We start from the raw sequence: 20,971 nt of genomic DNA, 5'->3' as shown, positions 1-20,971 counted from the left end.
ACACTAAAGAGGGTTGGAAAGATAAAAGGTCCATATCTGTAGTGTTTAAGGCCAGTAATGATCACAGTAATTAAACTACATAGCAGGTTTTTCCCAAAGTGTGATGTCTTTTGTGGGGGAAAACCAATGACAAAGGAGGTTGATTCACTCCACAACTTGAAAAATCCCAACCTCTACCCGGCATCAAAATAAAAAAAATCAAGCTCCTCTTCAGGAGCCATAGTTAAAGCAAAGAGAGACTTATTCACCAACAAGATCCAGTGGCCAATAATTAGCCAATAAACCTGCTTACAGTAATCTAGGCCTTTTTATAACACAGATGTACCACACTATTCACCAATAATAAAATGCAGACAGCTAAGCTCCTTCATTATGCATACAATCTATAGCATTCAAAATGTGTTTTATGCTATTGTTCATATTAACAACCTGTTGTTTTCTAGGCTTTATTCCTTTATTGGCACCCTTTTATGGTTTTGTCTTTTCTCTAGTTTCTGAAGAAACTACTCTGAAATTGTTGCATTTCCTTCACCGCTTCCAAGACCTCATTCCGTCACGTGTAGCTAAGAGGAATACAAGATATTGACAACCAATATCAACAAGGTCATTACCTCCTCTCTTATGAATAGGTTTGTAGTCAAGCATGTAAATTTGTTGTTTTATCTCAGCATTTTAAAATCAAAATTAAGATTCACCCATGCATGATCATTTTTGCCTAATTGCCAACCAAGGGTAAGGCCTTGGAGCGCATTACAGCTTCTAATGGATTTGGAACAGCATCTTTTCTTGACTAAATGTGAGACCGAAACTATTGCTCTATGGAATTTTGGTTAAGGCAATTCTCCAGTAGGGGCAGTAGTGGCGGTCTTTGGGTTCCCCTACTGTTCCAATGTGTAGTGTGGATAAATTGAATTTCAGATTTTCTAAATAGATTTATACCATGTCACAGGCATATCTAACTGCATGAAGGCACGTGCACCAGTGACTTAATTGAAGAGAAGAACAAAATAGGAATCTTTTGATTAATCTACTGAATGTACTTCATTTTTAGAAATGGTGATGGTGCGTCAGTATCAATTTTGGTATTAACACCATGAACCAATGTTTTTTATGGGCCCATAACTTTGTCACCCTCTATCCAGTCTGGCTATAACGTGGTTGCTCTAAAGGCTAGGTTCTGGCATTGGACACTGTGTTATGGGTTACGTGCCTTTTTTGGGATGCTCTGGGCAAGAAAGAAGGATTTTCTTCTGACTCACCCAGTTTTGAGATTAGAATTTCTGCTGACCTTAGTCAACAACAAATATTGAAGCAATCTGCCACACACCTAATTTGATGTTACCCCTCAACAAAAGCACAGACATGCAATTCATTTAGCAGGGTGTGATCTGTAAAAATGGCCCTGGCTCACTCTCTTTATAGGTAGTGTGTTTTACTGAATTCATAACACATTTTTAGAAAATTGATAATAATGTTGCCTTTTCATACTTTTACGGCCCATACATTTCCTGGAGATCTATTGGATCTCTATAAAGCTGGCTACTCCAGTGTCACCCTTTGGTGTTCTACGCTCGCACATTGGAGTACTGACTTACTTAGTGAGTCAGAACAAGTTGATTTCGGCTCACACCCTAACACAAAAGAAATAAAACAGTACAATTTCATGCATTTCATGAAAGACCAGTTAAAAATATCAGGCTCAAGATGTAGTTTATAAAAAATCATACAAATATAGAAAGATGGTAAATAAGCCAAATAATCTGTCTTAATCATTGAAAAGCAATCCTGAAAAATGTAAACATTTCTATTTCTCACTGTGTGCTTGGTTACAACATAAAAACATGGTGTCTCTTAAACACCACTTGATTTTAAAATACCATCTATTATTGGATGGAATTGCATGGACATTTACTCAATGGTGTGTGTTTGTGTGAGTTGGGTTATTTAACGCATGAAGTATTTTCTACGTACCACATGAGGTAAATATCCCACATACTCACAACTATAATTAGGAGGTATTTTAAAGTAGAAGGTATTTAAGATATCACATGTTTGTACCACTAGCACCATACCAACACATAACAAGACCCTAAATATTGATATGCATATAAACCTAGTCTATGGGTTACATATCTTTACTAGCTACAAAACCAAAGTCAATAGTGAACATCACTGATTGCAGAGGAACAAAGAATTGGTCATAACTATGTGGTATGCAGTGGACAGTAGAACAGAAAGTGTAGATTATGTTCTGCCTTTTCTAGGAGCTAGTGGTACCGTCTAAATTGTAACTACATTTGACATATGATGGCATGTCAAAATTATTATATGAATGGTATAACTATAATAAATGTATTACAATGATGATAGGGAATGTTAAGTTATGCTAAGTTGATTTCTATTATGCACTGCTGATATGTTCGTGCACACCGCTGCCATTTTTGTAGTCTCCAAGAAGTGGGTTCTGTTGGTTAGTGAGGCATAGAGGGATAGGACAGATGTTGTGCTCACCTGTTGATGCGTGCAGAACCAGGAGGAACTGGTGTCTGTGCATGTGACGTTTCTGGGTGTGCTTTGTTTTGTTCACTGGCTTGTTGTGCCCGGAAGGGCTGATTCCACTGTTTTTGAGTTGTTTGTTGTCAGCGGTTATTGGGTTTGTAGCTTGGTTAGAGAGTGATGTGCAGTTTGCATGTTTTGGTGCGTTGATTCACTAGCCATCTGGGTATGTGTTATAGGTGAGAATTGTGGACTGTGTGGAAGAGAGAAGTGGTTAGTGAGTTTTGGGTGATCTCTGGGTATTTGTAGCTAAGTTATTGTTTTTAATTCTGTATTTATCCTTTTGTTTTCCTTGTTTCCGGATTACGGTATGCAGCAGAAGACAATCTTATGGGGTTCAGTGGTCCACTCATGATGGTGGTTGTTGTATAGTTAGTCTATGTTTATCAAGGTCGAGTTGAATAGCCAGGTTTTTAGTGATTTCCTGACAGTTAGATGATCTTGAATTAATTAGTTAAGCACTAGTATATTTGTTCAGACTCCTCTAAGGGGTTTGTATTTCATATTTCCAATCTCTAGGTTCACATGGGTGAAATAAAACTTGATTTCCTTCTAATTTGTCAAAGCCCATGTGTTGTAGATGATTTACAGTTCATAATAAATAATATTATGACTTTAAATCATCTACAACACATGGGCTTTGACAAATTAGAAGAAAATCAAGACTTTATGAACTGTAAATCATCTAAAACACATGGGCTTTGACAAATTAGAAGAAAATCAATTTTTATTTCACCCATGTGAATCAGGTCACGGAATGAATCAGCAGAACTTTAAATTGCAGAAATTAAATCTGTTGATAAAAGAATGGAAGGTATCAACAAATAATTGTGCATATATAAGTCAAATATTGTTGTCCTGAAAAAGGCAGAGCATTAAACCCAGACCGCTGAAACCGATGTTAGGCATTTACAGAGCTAGTTTGCTTTGCTTAGGGGATGTTGGAACATTAATGCAGTCTGATTGAGTTTGAATGATTACGTTTGTCAGCTATCTATGTTTTGCATTTTCAGGTACCGTGTTTATTATAATTATAGGTCTTAAAATTAAAATTGTATGTGGATGTATTTTGCAACCGTACACAGTTTTTATACACGCTGCTTAAATATACCTGATTTCCAGGGAACTACATGCCTTTTGGATAATTTCTTATGAAAAGAGGATAACTCTAAACAATCCAACCTTTTGGCCATCAGACCTCCTTCCTTGGCAAATTGTCATTTGCTAAATTCAAATGGTCCATCTTTAGGCAAAACCTTTATTATCCTTGAAGAGGGGTAGAAAATTACTGGATCCTTTGGTCTATGCCATGAGTAGGAAAGACAGTTTGAGAAAAACAATTCCTACTCTTTGGTGTCTTCCAATTTCTACTCTTCGGTGTCTTGCACCCGCAGTAAGACATTTCCCTTGTGGTGGATATTTCTCTTGCCAATTTACAAAGATCAAGAAGGAATGTCAGTATGGAAATGTACAGTAGCAGTTAAAACAGTTGAGTAACTGTCAAACAACGAATGCAGTTTACTGTATAGAGCGCTACTGCAAACTGTAGACAAATGGGAGCACTGCAAGAGCTCTGACTGTGTGCATCCACAAACTTTGTTCCCTTACCAGGTCCAGTGTATTCACAGCACCCATAGTGAACCATTAACTGAGTCAGAAAGATAGCGATTTTGACCTAGTTTGGTGAACACTAGAAACAGTCAATACAATAAGAGAGGTCTCAATCTAAATACACAGATCACTGCATTACAGCAGTGCATTATCATTACGTTTAATATTTGTGAGAAACCTGACTGTATTCTCTCACCTACTCCCTCGGGATCTTCCATTCAGGTGGCCTGGGAAGGGCCATCGCTTTTGGTTCCCCAACCTGGGGGTGGGAAAGCGAGGGAGGATCGCCTCAGTGGAGGGTCAGAAGGGATTGGGAGAAGAATACCTGAGAGTGAGACATGGTACTCCCCCATTCCCAATAATACCCCAACCCACTCTCCCGCAGCCTTCATGGGGTATTATCAATCACACCCCATCTGCCCCTCCCCATTGCCAACAAACACTGAGACGAGGAAGATGCAACTAAGATCAATGAGGATGACTCATAGGAAAAGTATTGGGAAACAAGACAGGGCTTACTACTACAACCTACCACTAGGCTGTCCCACTAATAGAGTCAGGCAAGGTCAGGCCCTTTATCCTGAAGGCGCACATATGACTCCACTTGACTGTCCCCTACGCTATCAAAGGTGGATTTCTGCCAGAAGCAGTGAGCGAGCTGGGGATGCCGTCTGGACCAGATAAGCCAAGGAGCAGAAAGGGACAGGAGCTGAAGTCTGGAGGAGAACAGCATGATGATATGCTGGCCCGGTGTCTGTGAGGGGCTACAGCGTGGCGAGGAAGCTGTGTCTCTAAGGAGAAGGAGGGACGCTGCCTGCATTCTGCTGCCAGCATTCAGTGGAGTGCTTGTTCCGTTGGGTCCTGTGGGGTCCCCAAAGGTGTCTGAGGGGCAGGTGGTGAGACTCTGATCTCAACAGCGCATATCCTGGAGGGACCGCTTGTCAACGCGATGCTGCCCGGTGAGTTTTGTGAAAGTTAATGAGAGATAAACTCGGGAGCGTGCGTGTGACTTCAGCAGAGCATAAAGCAAGAAAGCAAGGAGAAAGAGTGTAAAGCAGCATGAAAGAAAGAAAGCCGAAAGCTTGAGAGAGAGAGAAAACAAGCTGAAAGTCAGAAAGAAAGCTTGAAGGAAAATACAATTGCGGCGCTGAAATAAAAGGAAAGTGAACTGTAAGAAAAATAAGAGAAAGCAGGGTCCAAGTGACCCGAAGCAGAAAAGAGGGTGCGAGTAAAAGCAACAAGAAGTGAAAAGAGGGTACGAGTGACCCAAAGGTGAAAACAAGAAAGTGAGAGCGGCACGCGAAAGTGACAAGAAGGTGCACAACCAAAGGAACTGAGAGAGCCAGAGACACGATAAAGGCAAGAGAAAGGTGCAAGAGGCACAACAAGATAAAAAGATGGTGCAAGTATGCACGACAGAAAAGAAGGCATGAAGGAGGCATTACGAAGTGGAAGTGAACAGAATTAAAGGGGCACAGAAGAGAAAAGGTGCCAGAAGAATGGTACAGAGCGCAAGGAAAGGGGTTGCAGGTCAGAGTGGTTGCGTTTGTGAGGAGGAAACAGCCCAGCGTTCTCCAAAGTCTCTGTACTACCCCATGTAAGAACTGTACAGTGAAAGGTACATCCTGACTAGGAGAACTTTGTTCAAAGATGAAAAGGGCCTAAGCTTGGGGGAAGGGAACCCTGAGAGGCCTAAGAAAAATGTGTAATAAACAAAAGGTACATCCTGCCAAGAGGAACTTTGCTTGTGTGTTAAAAGACGGAAGGGGCCTAAGCTTGGGAAGGGAACTCTGAGAGACCTGACAAGAGTTGTGCAAGAGACATTAGCACCCTTCCAGTGGGTGCCAGCCATTCAGGTTGCTAGGAACGCAGGCTTGAACCACCAGTGAAAAACTGCGTTCCATGCCGCCTAATGGCCGGCTCCACCCGCTGCCATCATCCGTCCACTTTTTTTTTTATCCCTGTAAGTAACTCATGACGGCAACAGTAAAGACAGACACAAGTGATCACAGTTCAAGGGTGTTTATTGAACTTTATAATGGGTGAGATAAACACCTAATCTAAACCTAAATCTAAGATGGGAGCAAGCTATGACCTTCAAATAATAATAAGGCAGTCCTAGTGGCGTCTTATCAAATAAAAAGGATCTTTACTAAAATAAAACGATTGCCAATCCTTACTACTAAATTGCAAAACGGGTGCGGGATAATGATCACCAGAAGAAAAAAAAGTGTTCACAAAATTAAACGTCAGGATAGTATGGCTGCGTCTCCCTTCCCCATGTTTGAAGCACAGGCCAAGGCGGGATTCTCAAGCTCAACGATATCAAGACCTTCATAGGCTCTTTCCTGATATAGTCTCTTGCCTTAGAAGGCCTGCTACTTCACAATGACAAACCAACAAAAGGTTCCTTCGGTATTCTTGTACCTTGGGGGACTGCTCTTCGCACCTTGGATCTCCCTCCGTCGGGCTCTGATCCTTCTCACAACTTGGGCCTCCCTCTGTTGGGTTCACTACAGCCTTTCCAATATTGCTTGTATGATTCAAATGTTCTTTTAAACAATTCCCCACTGTGGACAACCCTCGACCTGGTTTACTCTTGTCGACACAATGTTCATGGGTGTATTACACTTGCAAAATAACAAATAAACAAAAGTTCTCTCAGTGGTCTTGCACCTTGGGCATTTGCCTCTCACCCTTAGGATCTCCCTTTGTTGGGCTCGGATCCTTCTTGCAGTTTGGGCCTCCCTCCGTCGGGTTCACTACGGCCTTTCTTTAACATAGTTCATGTATTGCTCATTTTCCTCAAAAGGCAGGGTTTTCCTTCTCCCAACTTTCTTTCAGCATCTCTCTGTTGGGTTCACACTTGTCTATTCCACAGTTCACAATCTTATTGGAAGCAGGGTTCCCTTCCCCTAGCTTTCCTCTGGCCAGTGGTCAGAGACTTTCGATTGTATAATGGATTTGCCATAACCCTTAATAGGACCACTCTGACGCCTCACGCCACCCTTTTCTAAAGTCTTCTGGTTCTTGAGGTTTTTCAAAAACAGGTCCCGGTAAGAGTCTTTCGAATGAGCGCAAACGTGGCGCCGGACCCCTCTGCACCTGGACCTCAACTGAGCTTTCTTTAAAGTTCAAACACACACACAAGTTTGTTCTCTTGCGTATTCCTTGCGTTCAAAATGTTGATATATGCAACCTTGGGCTCAACACAGTTCGGTCTGTTATCAGCTTCCTCTGACTCAATGACTGTGCTGAAACCATTGTCTTCACTGTTCTATGGAGTCAAGGATAGTACCACGGTAGCCAGCTTGCCTCTCTGTCTGCGTTATCAACGCGGAAGGCCCCTGTGTACCATTGATAACTGCTGCTGCGCACACCATTTGCAGCTCCCAGTCTTATGCTTTCCCTTTCGGAGGCTTCACAGGCCTGAGTTGAAAAGGGCAAGGGCAATTCCCCCTTCATCATCCTTCCAGGTCTCACCTCCTTTCTTCTCCCTTTGAACTGCCGGTTTGGTGTAGCTGTCTCCTCGTGCATTCAACCGTGCGCCAAGTGTGCTTTTGTGCTCCGCCTTTTATCCCTGTGGGGAAGGTAAAAGGCTGTCAGGAGTATGTGGTTATTATCAATTGCCTGACTTTGCCTGACGTGTGCATTGGGACATGTCAGGTAAAAGGCTCTGGTGTTAGTCTGTTGTTTGTAATTGTGTAAGAAAGTATTTGTATGGGGAAATGAGGTGGGTAGAGCTTGTGAATATCCTACAGGATAGGATGTAGAAAAGGTGTTACAGGGAAGGTGATACCGTGTCTCAAACCTCGCCATCCCACTTCCCCTCCCTGAAGACCCCTCGCCCAGGTGATCCTCCCCCACTGGTCCACCCTCAGAAACTGGATCCATTTGCGATGGCCGTGTCCTGGCAACCTGGACGACAGATCTCCGGGAAGTAGCGGGTGAGACACCTTCGGCTGTCCCACCCCCCAGCCCACTTACTTCCCCCACCCCCTTCCTTAACTTATCACCACTGAATCTGCTTCTTCCCCTTGCCTCCCGCAGGCTGCCATGAAAAGAGAAAAAGGGTTCCTGAAAGAGCCCTGCCTTCTGTTTCCATGGAGGCCATCTTTGTAAGGGATATTCCTTTGATCTACTGGACACGCGCTGTGTCCCTGTTGAATGATGGAAAATCCCTTTTTTAGCACCCCAGGTTACTGCTTTGTTAGCCCGGGTTTCTAATGGTCTTAAGCCCCTGTTACAAGTGCTGGAACGGAGGGTAACAACCGGAGGCCTCGTTAATGGCACTTGCTTTGCTCTTGCCGGCCATTAACGCCCAGTTCCAACCCTTGGAATGGGGGATTATCGCCACATTGTTTAACTGTGTAAAGAGAGGCCTACGCATGGGGAATAGAAACCTGTGAGACCTGACCAGAAAGTATGTATTTGTTTTGCTTGGAACTGGAAGAGTCCAGGCTTTGGGAAGGGAACCCCAAGAGACCCAAGGATATTGTGAACTTTATTGAATTGCTGCAAGAGCCCTGTGTTCAAGGTTCTAAGGGCTCCCCCTTTGAATTGAACTATCTTGCACTGGCAGAACTACACCCATTGGCAAGAATATCTGAAACCAGCTGTGGTTTACATCTCCTTTTCTCTGAAACACTATTTTCCCTTTTTTAAAGACTTCCTAACACTTTTTTGTAAAGAGTGAGGGAAGCATAGGTTTAGACAGAGACAGATTATTTTTTGGGACTTTCAGACATCGACAGCCCTTAGAAACATCAGTTAAGGGAACCATCCCTTTAGAGTTAGGGTCAGGTAGGCATTATACCAACCCAGGAACCTTAGTATATAAAGGTTTTCAAACTAACATCTTTGAGTCTGTGTCTCTCTTGATACCATGCCTGTCTCACATGTCACATAAGCCCAAGGATTTACGGGTATTTCAATTGGAGTGCTCTGACCAGATGAGTAGTTGGTACTAAATTATGCGTCCACTTAAGTGGACCACTTCAATTAAGATACTACTTGAGAACTAATACATGTTACATGGCAGTAGCGCTTCACAAAAATTGAAATTGTAGTGGTCTAGATGTTCCCAGTATAATTTAACATGTGGAGTTCCTCATGCAGTTGCCATTTAAATTCAACATGCTGGGATTGACTAAAGATGCTAAAATGTCTACGCTTCAAAGGCTTTTTTATACAGAAGTACTGTCGCCTGTATATGATGTGATGGATAATCTTGCGCCATCATGGTAATGAATATCATTCTGAAAAAACTTTTAGTAGCTCTCTGACATTTATATACGAGACGCCAAAAAGTTTCTTTACGTTTTTACATAGTGCACCGAGCAGGTGTACAACGCATGACAAGTTGAATGAGGCACAATAGGTGTTTAATTAACAAAAACAAAAAGAGATAATGTGGTTTGGGAAGAGGTGAATGTTGAGAGTGGCTGTAAGTGCCATGGGATTAAATGAACAACTAAAATAGGCTTCCTTTTAACAAGGGGCAATGTTTCTTCAGGTCTTTCCCCCAGCTCTGCTTTGCAGGGCAGAGTAGCCCAGTAAAGCTCCCCCAACTGGGACGCGTCAACATTTATAGGGTTCCAAAATTGAAGGTCAAGTGCCTAAAATGAAACTATGAACAAAAAGAAGAAGTAAAAGTCTTACTCAGGTCTTGGGGTGGGTGATCACTGGCCCTAATCCACAGTTCAGTATTTCACCCTTCATTTTGTCTTTGGCTGCTTTTCTACGAGATTCCCAAAACCTCTTCTGTGGTTTCTGCAGGAAGGTTGGTCTATGGTTCAGTCAAGTCTAAACATTCTCTCGACTCCCCTGGGCCAACAAAGACCATAAAGAAATCCATTTCTTACAGGTTTTTGCTGACAAGGCAGGCAGCCTTGGTCCTCTTCACCACCTCCCCTTTCTAGGAAATTGGTCCTTGAGTGATTAACCAGATGGTTGATACAGTTTTGAAGCATCATCTAGTAGACTCTCTTCCTTGTATACAAAGATGTATATGGGTATGTCTACCTTTCTTTGCCTATGGTCACCCATACCAACAATACTTTGAAAATAAGAACCTACATTGAGCCAGATATACCCTCTAAATCATTTATCATTTGTACCTTATAATGGCATGTCAATTTGATTATATGAATTTTGTAACTATATTAAATATCTATTACCTTAGGGAATTAATGAGTTTAAAGACTATTATAATTTCTTAGAATCATTTAAGGTGTTTTTACATGTAAGGTTTTAAAACCATAGAATATTATGTAAAATGTAAAGAATGAAAAGTGTTATAAAAGAATATAGTTTATCAACTAGTGTATGTATAGGTTGACTCTTATTGCCCTGAGGAAGGCAGGACATTAAAGTCTGCCTGCCAAAATGAACGTTAGTCGACACCGATAGACCTAATTTTTAGAACTTGTCTCTTGATATAATTATATGTTGAAAAATCACACGCAAAATGTGTTTTTTTGTAGAAGTAAATAACCAAGCCTCCGCGGCCATCTAGTGACCTTCCTAAGCTAATCATCGGAATAGGTGTTCGATAGAAACCATGGCCAAAGGTGACAAAGATGCGACATTTTAATGGACCCTTTTCACTTCTCTATATATTGTCAAAGGCTACTAGAGGCTTGTATATTGACAGACCTAATGCCCGGGATCACTCACTGAAAGACCATAATCACAGTTTTGATTGATCAGCGTATGGAAAAAAAAAGAATTAAGATCTAGTTTAAGACCACTATCCTGTGACGATCCAGTCCGATGTAGAGATAAGGCGAAGCACCTTAAGCAAACGTATAAAAACTGGCTGAAATCCCATGAACATCTCTTATCTCATTGAGATCCAGAGAACGTGTTAATATCTCTAGCAAACAAGAATGCTTGATTCTTTTGGTCCTATAGGAGTGGGCCTTTGATCACTGTAGCCCAAAGTAGGCCCACCACTTAAACAGTAAGTGCACGTTTGTCCGTAAAGCAAGTTTATTGTACAAATGGCCGCGAGGGGCTAGATAACATAAAAGATTCAAACTAACCTGAGTCTCACTGGACCACATAAACAACAGGCATTTTATACAATTTGCATCAGTTAACACTCCCCGCACATGATTGGTTAAACCTCTACAATGTAACCATATTCTCTTCAGTTCCCACACTTCTCAATGGGTACATTCATCTAAGCACCATCCTCTTTAAGTTTATAACTGCATGATTCTCATTTGCACTACACCGCTCTCTGTGGTCCTTCCATATTTCGTCACAGCCCCATCTCCTAGTTACAAAGTTTACACAATTTACAAACCGTTTAAATTGTTACAGGTTCCATCTGGCTGGAAACCTTTACTCCTACTTGTGATGCTCACGGCAATGCTATAGAAATTCCATTGTTGTGAAGAGGAGGGGAACAGACAAACTTTCTTTTGATCTATTGTTACTGGTTTTATCGGCCAAACCTGTTAGTGTCCACATTTAATTCGAAACTATGCGGCATACCATTCCAGCCCACATGGTCCCAACCAACACCCTGACAACTCAATTGAAAATCCATGTTCCCTGCAAGCAACCCTTGCATCAGGTTTATTGTCCAGCCCTTAAACCCATCATTTAATGTTAATGAAAATACACGAAGGGTGGCACGTGTGTTTCGATACTTCTAGGTTGAATGTGTGCCAGAACGAGACTCTGGGCCTCATTACAAGGTTGGAGGTAAGGGGTTAAGGTCGCCATTAAAGGTGCCAGTGCCGTTAACCCCTTACCTCTGCATTACGAGGTCCTTTAGCGGGTCCCGCTAAGGGAGGCTGGTTTTACCAGGCGCCCTTAGCGGGAGCCGCTAAAGGACCAGCATGCTAATAACGGGCCCGTTATTAGCATGCTCCCCATTCCCATTGAGCCCTATGGGGGCTCGAATGGGAATGGGGATGGGTTCCCTGAATGGGGAAATACCGGGTCCTCCAAGGTTGGAATGGCCCGGTAATTCCCCATTCAGGGAAGCCCGGACCTGGTGTGCGGTAAGGAGGTAGCCATGGTGCTAGTAGCACCAAGGCTACCTCCAACCTCATAATGAGGCCCTCTATCTTTTTTTGTATTGTTGTGGTATAAGATATTGGGCCTCATTACGGGTTTGGCGGTAACCCTGTCAGTGCTACCAGCAGGTTGCCGCCTGACCTGTACATAATTACCGGCACCTGACTTCCCAGTGCCACTGGACTATTACAAGTCCAACGGCCAGGAAGTCAGGCGCCGGTAATTTTGTTAATCCCCATTCCCATTGAGTCCAATTGTTAAAGGTTCCGGTGCTTCCGTGACAGCTTTGCCTACTGTGACCGCTGTGCCCGGCAGGGTTAGACCTGTCGGGCACAGCAGCTGCAGCAGGCAAACCCGGAAACAAGGGTGCCGGTAAGCTTAACGGCACCCTTAAACTCATCATGAGGCCCATTGTAACCTTTATATACTAACCTCACAGTGTGACAATGTTTTCAAAAATATATTAGGGCGTCCATGATGGTTGATAACGGGACGTCACCTCTGGTGTTTTGTTGTGTTATATGAATTGGTTTTTATGAAAATGTTTTTGATGAAATATTGAACTGTTTTTGAACAGATTTCTGGTTGTGTGCAGTATATTTTTCAACCATGGCACTTAACTTAGCCCAAAAGTATTTGAATACGTGGAAAAGGGAGGGTTAGCCTGTATTCTTTTTTTTGTATATTTCTCTTTCTCGTATGACACAGTTCCCCCAATATCAATAAAAATGTGGGAAGTACATGTAGTATATTCTAAATAATTCCATTGATGCCACTTTTTTACCTCACGGCCAAATACAGAATTTGACATTGAAGTGGAGGATTTAACTCCAGCCTTATGCTGGAGTAAAACCCTCCATTTCTAATCCCAAATCAGTGACATAATCACAGTAGAATTACCACTCAAGGTAGTTCCACTAAAATCCCCATGGATTCCAAAAAAGGGGATTGAAACCACCCTTCCATCATTTGTAAACCCACGGGACAAAGTGGTGGTAACAGTAACTGAGTATACTGGTAATTCGGCAGATTTATTACAGAATTACCACCAAACCTTGTAATGAGGCCCAAAATGTCTTTTGGCGGGAAAGAGATAAAACATAGAGTAAACTGGTATTAAGTGAATGACAGTTATTGAAAGGAACGCAGTGCCTTCACAGTTTAACTACCATCATACCGATACACCTTAAGAACCCTATTGTACAGCAAGGATATTATTGTCCAAGTTTGTACGTGTAGGAAAACACGGATCCCAAGGAAGATTTTACTGAGTTGGATTTAGGAATCTTGCTGCTTCCTTGGCTGCAGTGCCCACTAACCCGCTAATGCTCTTCTCCTCCATGTCTCATCACATGTTTGTACATAAGGGAACCTTAACCAGTCCCCTGTTTTCCCCTCTATAGCCTCACACGTCACCATCATATCCTTAACTTTCTGCCATGTGTTGTTCCTCCATCCATCTCAGGCTTAACCCTTCCAGACTCAGGGCGCACATACTCTGCTATACTGCCCTATGTTCTTTTGGGTCTGGTATGCACTCTCATCCACCTTCCTTCTCTCTCCTAATGATGAAACTCTTCTCCTCTCATTTCTGAACAATCCCCCTGTACCTTATTGATGCTCTTCCTCCTCTCCTTAATTCCGCTTCTCTCACTCAATTTACTGATGTTTCTCCTCCTCCCCCCTCAATACTCCTGTCAAACTCCTCCCTTCTACTGATGTTTCTCCCCCTCAACTTCTTTCTCCTTTTATCACCCTCCTACTCTCTCCAACAGCTGTTCTTAATCTCCTCTCATTCTCTCAACAACAAGTTGTCCTCCTCTCCTTCTCTCCATTCCCCTATTCTTCTCTCCAACTGGTATTCCTTCTCTTCTCTCTTTACACTCTCTTACTCTCCCCAACATATATTTATTTTCTCCTCCTCGCCTCTCCTGTCATCTTCTTCCTCCCTCTGACCTGGTACTGCCTGCTTTCTCCCTGTTTGCTCTCTCCTGCAGCCTCCTCAGAATATACTCCTTCTCCAAACACCAACATCCTTCTGCTCAGTCTTTCCCCTTAAATAGGCGCCTAGACCAATCCCCCTCCCTGGACCACCTCAGCCTATCAAGGTACATATGTGTTTCATTATGTTTTTTTTGTGATATGCTAAATTTACTTTGCAGCCTTCCAGCTACATATTTGTCCCTGCTCCATTTCTGAAAGCCACTGCTGGTTGATCCAATAAAGAAGTTTGGTTCCATCTTTGATTTTGTGCATGCCTAGGTAGAGTTGAGCACTTTGGATCTACCTGGTCCATGGAACTGCTCTTTCTGACTCTCTCGTACATGCACCCAAGCCTGCAAGTGATGACTTTCTTGCATTGCTGTGCGCTTTTATTTGGAACTTCTTTTTTGTTTGTATAAAATATCCCTCACTTCAACCCTGCTTGTAACTCCCGCTGGTCTGGGGAATAGGGTTCTCAGCCTGAGCACTGGAACAAACACAGGAGTCTAAGGCACAACACCATATTGGGGTATCATGTGGCAATCTCATACCACCTGAGGCAGGCACAGTGGAGCTCGTCAGGAGATATTCCCCACCAGACAAGAACCACTGCTCAAGTGGTGGCATCTGACCCCCATGGCCATGCCATCCATCACTGCAAGGCAAAGGCAGGGGACAACTCTCTTTTCTATGAATTTGGCCTCCGCTCCCAGAGGAGTCACTGCAGGGCAGAGTTATTTTTAGGGATACATCCATATTGTGGAAAGGAGCTACCATTTCGCCTTAGCTCCATCTATGCCCTGTCTCCTTGGGAACAAAGGACTTCACCTGCAATTATCTTCCAGTTGCCTAATGACTCTAAGGCATTGTCATCACTCAGTCAAAACATTAGGGACCAACCTATCCATATGTGAGAAAGTAATGAATACCTCACTTGAGGTTTACAAGGTATTTCCTGGCAGGGACTAAATTCATATGCTATCAATTCTCAAGGAGGGAATGCTTTCTCTGCAGATGCTGTTTTCATCTGGAGGAGTGTGAGGCATGTGTTGCAACTTATTTTTTCAGTAAAATCAGAATTGACTATTGCTCTATTTCTTTTTAATGACAGTGTAATATTCTCCTTTGGTAGATTTACAATTTATATTTAGATATATCTAGCTTCCAGTTTGAAGTGTGCTAAAACACTTATACCACGTATGGTAGAGTATTGGAGATACCCCTACATTTTTGTATGCAGCATGGAGGGAAAAAAAGCACTGTTGTCTAGACAAATGTATTTGTATTCTGTATTTATTAAATTTTTATATAGCGCTTTACGCCAAAGCGCTTTCCAAGAGGACAATAAAAAATACAACAAGAATTAGAAAACATTTGAATCAAGAACCAGAAAAACAGTATAGGTAACAATTTACATTAGTGAAGTGGTTGAGCATGAGTGGAGAGGACCTCAGCGAGAGAAACTGTAGGAGGTGTGGAAAGGGGAAGAGACCGAAATGAGAGTGGAAGTGAAAAGGAGTTAGGGAGGTGAGTGGAAGAGATAGGATTTTAGAGAAGTGCGGAAAGCAGAGTAGGAGGAAATAGAGCGGATGGGGAGAGGGAGGCGGTTCCAATGGAAAGGGACGAGTAGTTGGAAAGAGCGGAAGCGGGATGGGGCACATGGTGGAGGAGGAGTGAGTAGGAAAAGATCAGCAGAGCAGAGTGAGCGGGAAGGAGTATAGAACGTGAGGAGGGAGGAGAGGTAAGGAGGGGCAAGACCATAGAGGGATTTGAAGACGAGACAGAGGAAATTGAATTTAAGCTGGGAGTGAAAGGAGAGCCAACCTAGTGAGGAAAGAGAAGAAGAGATGGAGTCGTGAGGGGAGAGAAGGCAGAGAGAGCAGATAGCAGAGTGGTAGACGGATTTCAGAGGGGTTAGGTGAGTGGAGGGAAGGCCAATGAAGAGAGTGGAGCAGTAGAAAAGTCTGGAGAACATGAGGGAGGTGATTAAGAGTTTAGTAGTGTGGAAGGTTAGGAAAGGTCGAATTTTACGGATGTTATAGAGGTGAAAGCAGCAATATCTGGCGGTAAGAGAAATATGGTGAGAGAGAGATGGGAGTCAATATGAAGACCAAGGTTACGGGCATGAGGAGAGACGGAGAGTTAGGAAGGGGAAAGAGGATGAAAGGAGGAGGGGGAGGAAGTGTGTTGGCAGGGAAGAATAGGACATCAGTTCTGTCCGTATTCGGGTTCAGGAAGTGAGAAGACATCCAAGATTTAATAGCAGATAGGCAAGAAGAGAGCTTCAGATGGATGTCAGAGGAGAAAGAAGAGAAGGAGAGAAAGAGCTGGGTATCATCTGCATAGAAATGGTGTGAAACACCAAAGGAGGAGATGATAGGAGCTAAGAGGGAAGTGTAAAGTGAGAAGAGAAAGGGGCCAAGGACAGAACCTTTGGGGACACCATAGTTGAGAGGATAGATAGGGGAGGTGTGGCCACCCCAGGAAACTGCAAAGGTGTGGTTGGAAAGATAGGAGGAGAACCAGTTGATAACAGAGTCTTTGAAGCCAAAGGATGAGAGAGAATTAAGGTGAAGGGGGTGATCGACAGTATCAAAGGCTGCAGAGAGGTCAAGGAGGATGAGAATGGAGGAGTGCTTAGAGTAGCGGACAGAAAGGAGAGAGTTAAGAACAGAGATGGGAGTAGATTCAGTGGAGTGTTGAGGCCAGAAACCAGATTGGGTAGGGGGAGGAGTGAATGGTTGGAGACAAAGGTAGAGAGTTGAGAGTAGACTATACATTCAAGAAGTTTAGAAAGGAAGGGAAGGAGAGAGATGGGGCGAAAGTTAGATGCAAGGTGTGGATCAGCTGAAGGTTTTTTGAGAATGGGGATGATTGTCGCATGCTTAGAGGAGGAAAGGTGGATGTGGCTAGACAAGTGTTGAAAAAAGAGGTGAGATACGGTAAGAGGAGGGGGTAGATTTTAGGAATAAGAGAGGTCGGAATGGAGTGAGAGGGGGGAGAAGTAGGATGAGTTTTGGATAAGAGGAGGGCACCTTCAGATTGAGTAACAGGAGTGAATGAGGATAAGGTAGAGGGTGGGGGAGGAGGAGCAGGAGGAGGCGGAGGGGGAGATTAGGAAGGGGATGAGAGGATGCTTTGGAGGAGATTGAGGACTTTGTTAGAGAAGAAAGTAGCGAGATCAGTGGCAGAGAGAGGAGAAGCGGTGGCGTTATCAGGGGTATGGGGAGAGAGAAGTCGAGTTAAGGTTTGAATGATACGGTGAGGGTAAGAGGATTGAGAGTGGAGAAGGTCAGAGAAGTACGTTCGTTTAGCAGAGTTAAGGCAAGAGTCATAGAGGGAATGATAAGAGAAGTATGTGGATTGGTTGAAAGGGGAGGGGTGTTTGAGCCATCAACGCTCAAGGCATCTAAGAAGGTGACACATGGAGGTAAAATGGGCAGAGAACCAAGGTTGAGCAGGTTTGCGAGAAGGGCGGAATGAGGAGAGAGGGTAAAGAAGATCAAGAGTAGAAGTGAGGGAAGAGGATAAGGTGGAAGAGGCTTCAATGGCCGAGAGAGAGGAGAAGTGCGAGAGAGGGGGAGGGAAGAGGAGCAGGAGGTAAGGAAAAGAGAAGGGTCAAAGTTGCGTAAGTCCCGCCAGAAAAAGGAGGTGGAGGATGGTGGAAAGGGAGGAGGGGAGGAGGGAGAGTAAGGAGTGATCAGATAGATAGTTGGGTAGAGCAGATATTGAAGAAGCAATGAAAGAAGAGGTAAAGATGAGATCAATAGTAAAACCGGATAGGTGAGTAGGAGGAGAGGGGTGAGAAGGTTAGAGTCAAGGATAGATAAGAGAGTAGAATTGGGAGGATTAGATTAGAAGAGAGATGGAGATTGAAGTCACCAAGTACGATAAGTGGGGTGGGTGTGGGAGTGATGAGACTGAGGAGAGAGTCAAGGTCCTCATAGAAGGAACCAATGGGGCCAGGTGGGCGGTATATAATCAGGAATGAAATGGCATGAGGAGAATTGAAGATTTTATACATAAACTCAAAAGAGGGAAGGGTAGGGAGAGGAGTCGGATAAGGAGAGGAAATAAAGTTAGGGCAGAAAAGAAAGCCTAAGCCACCACCTCAACCTGATGATCGGGGGACATGTGTGAAGGAAGATGAGGAAGAGGTGAGAGATGCAGAAACAGAAGTATTGTGAGTAGGGATCCAGGTTTCGGTGATACAGAGAAAGTGAAGGTTGAGGCATAAGAATAGGTCAAGGACGGCTGTGGTTTTGTTACAGATAGATCTGGTGTTCCAAAGGGCGACATTGATGGAGTTGGACTTATTAGAAATGTGTGGGTAGATGAGGTTACGACGTCTGACTGAGGTGTTTGGGAGTGGGGTAAAGTAGGGTTGGGGAGAGGAAAGGTTGAAAGAGGACATGGTCATGATGATAAGGCAGAAAATTTTAAGGAGGGAGAGGGTCTGGGGCAGGGGAATGGATGAGGGAAAGGGAAAATGTAGGCCTGCTGAATAACCCAGCATACCAACTGGAGACTGCTCTGATTGTCAACCTCATTTGAACCTCAGTTGAATCCATGCAGATACCAGAATAGCTAAATGGACAGAGAAACATCTCCCGGTTCTTGATCTAGCTAATGGACATAATCTATAATGTAACTACAACGCAGGATGATGCACTCAGACACGCTAAACTCAAAATATAACAACAAAACATGAGTACTTACCTCCTTCCAAGGCTGGGGATAGTTTGTTCGGATGTAATTGATGCTGGTGTTAAGGAAGGGTGCCCAATGGGTGTCTTCAGAGACTTCATGATACCGTCCTAGTAATGAAAAATAGGGCAACCATCATATGGCTTCAAATGTATTATTAATATGTTCACACTGCTGGCAAGTCAAGTTAAAATAAATTGGTGGTTGCATCCAATTGCCCAGTCGTGAGGTGTTCAGCCAGCTGAATCCGTCATCACTATTACCACTAACTTTGTCGTCTCGTCTGTGGAGACGTATTAAATTGAAGGAAACTGTAGACTACAATATCATAATGTTCAGTCTTCTTGTGCCACTGTCTGTAGTGTGCGCACTGTATCCTATTTAGGTAATATGGAGGCATTACATTTCAATGAGGAGAATCAGACATCCATCAAGAGAATCACATCCATACCCAAATTAATACATACCGTGTTAGGTCAAAAGTCCTAGGTTCGACACTGGCAAGAGGCCCTTGAGATTTTCCAGTGTTGCATTGCAATTTATTCAGGTTTTTCCCTGATGCGTCCTAATCTGAAACCTAACCAGGAACACACATGTTTGATGTGCCCCTGAGAGGCAATAATCCTTTCAGGGTTAGGTAAGCCAGGTACGCAGTTTTGTCCCGTGAGAGCACTGTCACATGACTTGCTGTAGGTTGTGACAAGGCCTGCTTATAGACCGTGTCAGGGAAGGGAGGGAGTCCACTCCAAGCATTCCCTGGTGTTCGCGTGAGTGTGTACAGACCTCCTCCCCTCCCCACCTTACCAATGATGAAGTTGAACACTGACGTGGAAAGCCGCAGGGGAAGCCACCACACAGAAGCAGTACGCACTTTGCCACAGCAGACAGCCAGCAGCCTAACAATGTCATTCCGAGAAAGGGGTGCAGCAAAGTCTCCAAGGATCTACACACCATTCAGAAAAGGAGGCCTTATTAAAGAGGCTCCACCAGTTTACCAGAGACATTAAGATTAAAAGGCACATCAAAAGGACTTATAAAACAGGGACTCCAGTTCCTCAGAAGCTCTTTCATTTTATTTGCCAGAGATGTTTCCAGAAAAGGGGGCAGAGCTTTTTGAAGCCTCCCCAAGCACTTCCCCTGGAAGCCCCTGCCCCTTGAGCCAGGCAAGTGACTGAACAGGGCGAGTAGCCAATCCTGGGAGGGGGCTATTTAAGGAGGTGTGTGTGAGTGTGCAAGTGAGGGTTAGTTGGGAGAGGAAATGCGGTGGAGAAGTATGTCCAAGAGACCAGACAAGGCGAAAGAAGAAAGTAGTGCAGAAACTATTGGTGAGAGGGGGTCTGTGGAATGTTTGTGTGAGAGAGAGAGCTAATATTAGGAGGAGTGGAGGTAGTGGCAGAGTTAGTGGTAGTAGTTGGGAGTAAAGATAGAAGGTGGTGGGAGTAGTAAAGGAAGTATAGAACTGGTAGAGTGGTAGTCGGTAATAGATGGGTGAGCAGGACACCATATACCATTAGGAGGACAGTGTTAGTAGCAGAGTAAGGAGGGTAGGAGAGGTAGAGCGGGAGGCACAACAGGAGGCTGGGTAGTATAGTGAGTGGAAGGAGGGAGAAGGAGGGATAGAGGTATAGAACAATTGCGGATACAAGTGGTAATAGGAATAGGAGTGAGAAAGGAAGTAAGATCGAACTGTGGAGGTAGAAAGGCGTAGTGAGAGTTTGGAGAGACAGTGACGTGTTGGGAGGTGAACAGCGTAATGGTCCATTATAGCAAAGGGTCAGGAGTGAGAGGGTTTAAAAAAAAGTGAGAGTGATGCTGGGTGAAAGAAGGCTCGATTCCCTGTGTCCTAAGACTACTAAGTGGGGATAGGAGAGGGAAAGCTTAGAAGTTCCCTTGGGAGTCAGGTAGCCAATGTGTTAGGGTAAACACCTGATGTGTAAAGAAGTGTAAGCCAGATAGGGGTTGCCGATCGTTGAGCTACTAACAGCCCGGTAGGGACGTCTGGGGTTGGGAGGCAGGCCCAGGCCCAGGGAACATGAGAGAGGAAAGAGCCCGCCCTAGCACCAACCCCAAAGGACCCAGA

At 43.7% G+C, this 20,971-nt stretch overlaps 1 protein-coding gene across 1 annotated transcript in view; it reads right to left on the bottom strand.

Annotated features, from left to right (window-relative positions):
* The window catches only part of GPLD1 (glycosylphosphatidylinositol specific phospholipase D1), a 701,308-nt gene that overhangs the window by 526,945 nt on the left and 153,392 nt on the right, over positions 1–20,971 (bottom strand). The window contains exon 4 of the mRNA XM_069613627.1: positions 18,904–19,001. Coding sequence (XP_069469728.1) covers positions 18,904–19,001 — 98 coding nt within the window. The remainder of the gene's footprint in view (positions 1–18,903; positions 19,002–20,971) is intronic.

Source organism: Ambystoma mexicanum, chromosome 5p (genome assembly GCF_040938575.1).
Source record: "Ambystoma mexicanum isolate Mex_15411 chromosome 5p, UKY_AmexF1_1, whole genome shotgun sequence".
NCBI classification, from domain to species: Eukaryota; Metazoa; Chordata; class Amphibia; order Caudata; family Ambystomatidae; genus Ambystoma; species Ambystoma mexicanum.
This window is presented reverse-complemented; position numbering and strand designations above follow the sequence as displayed.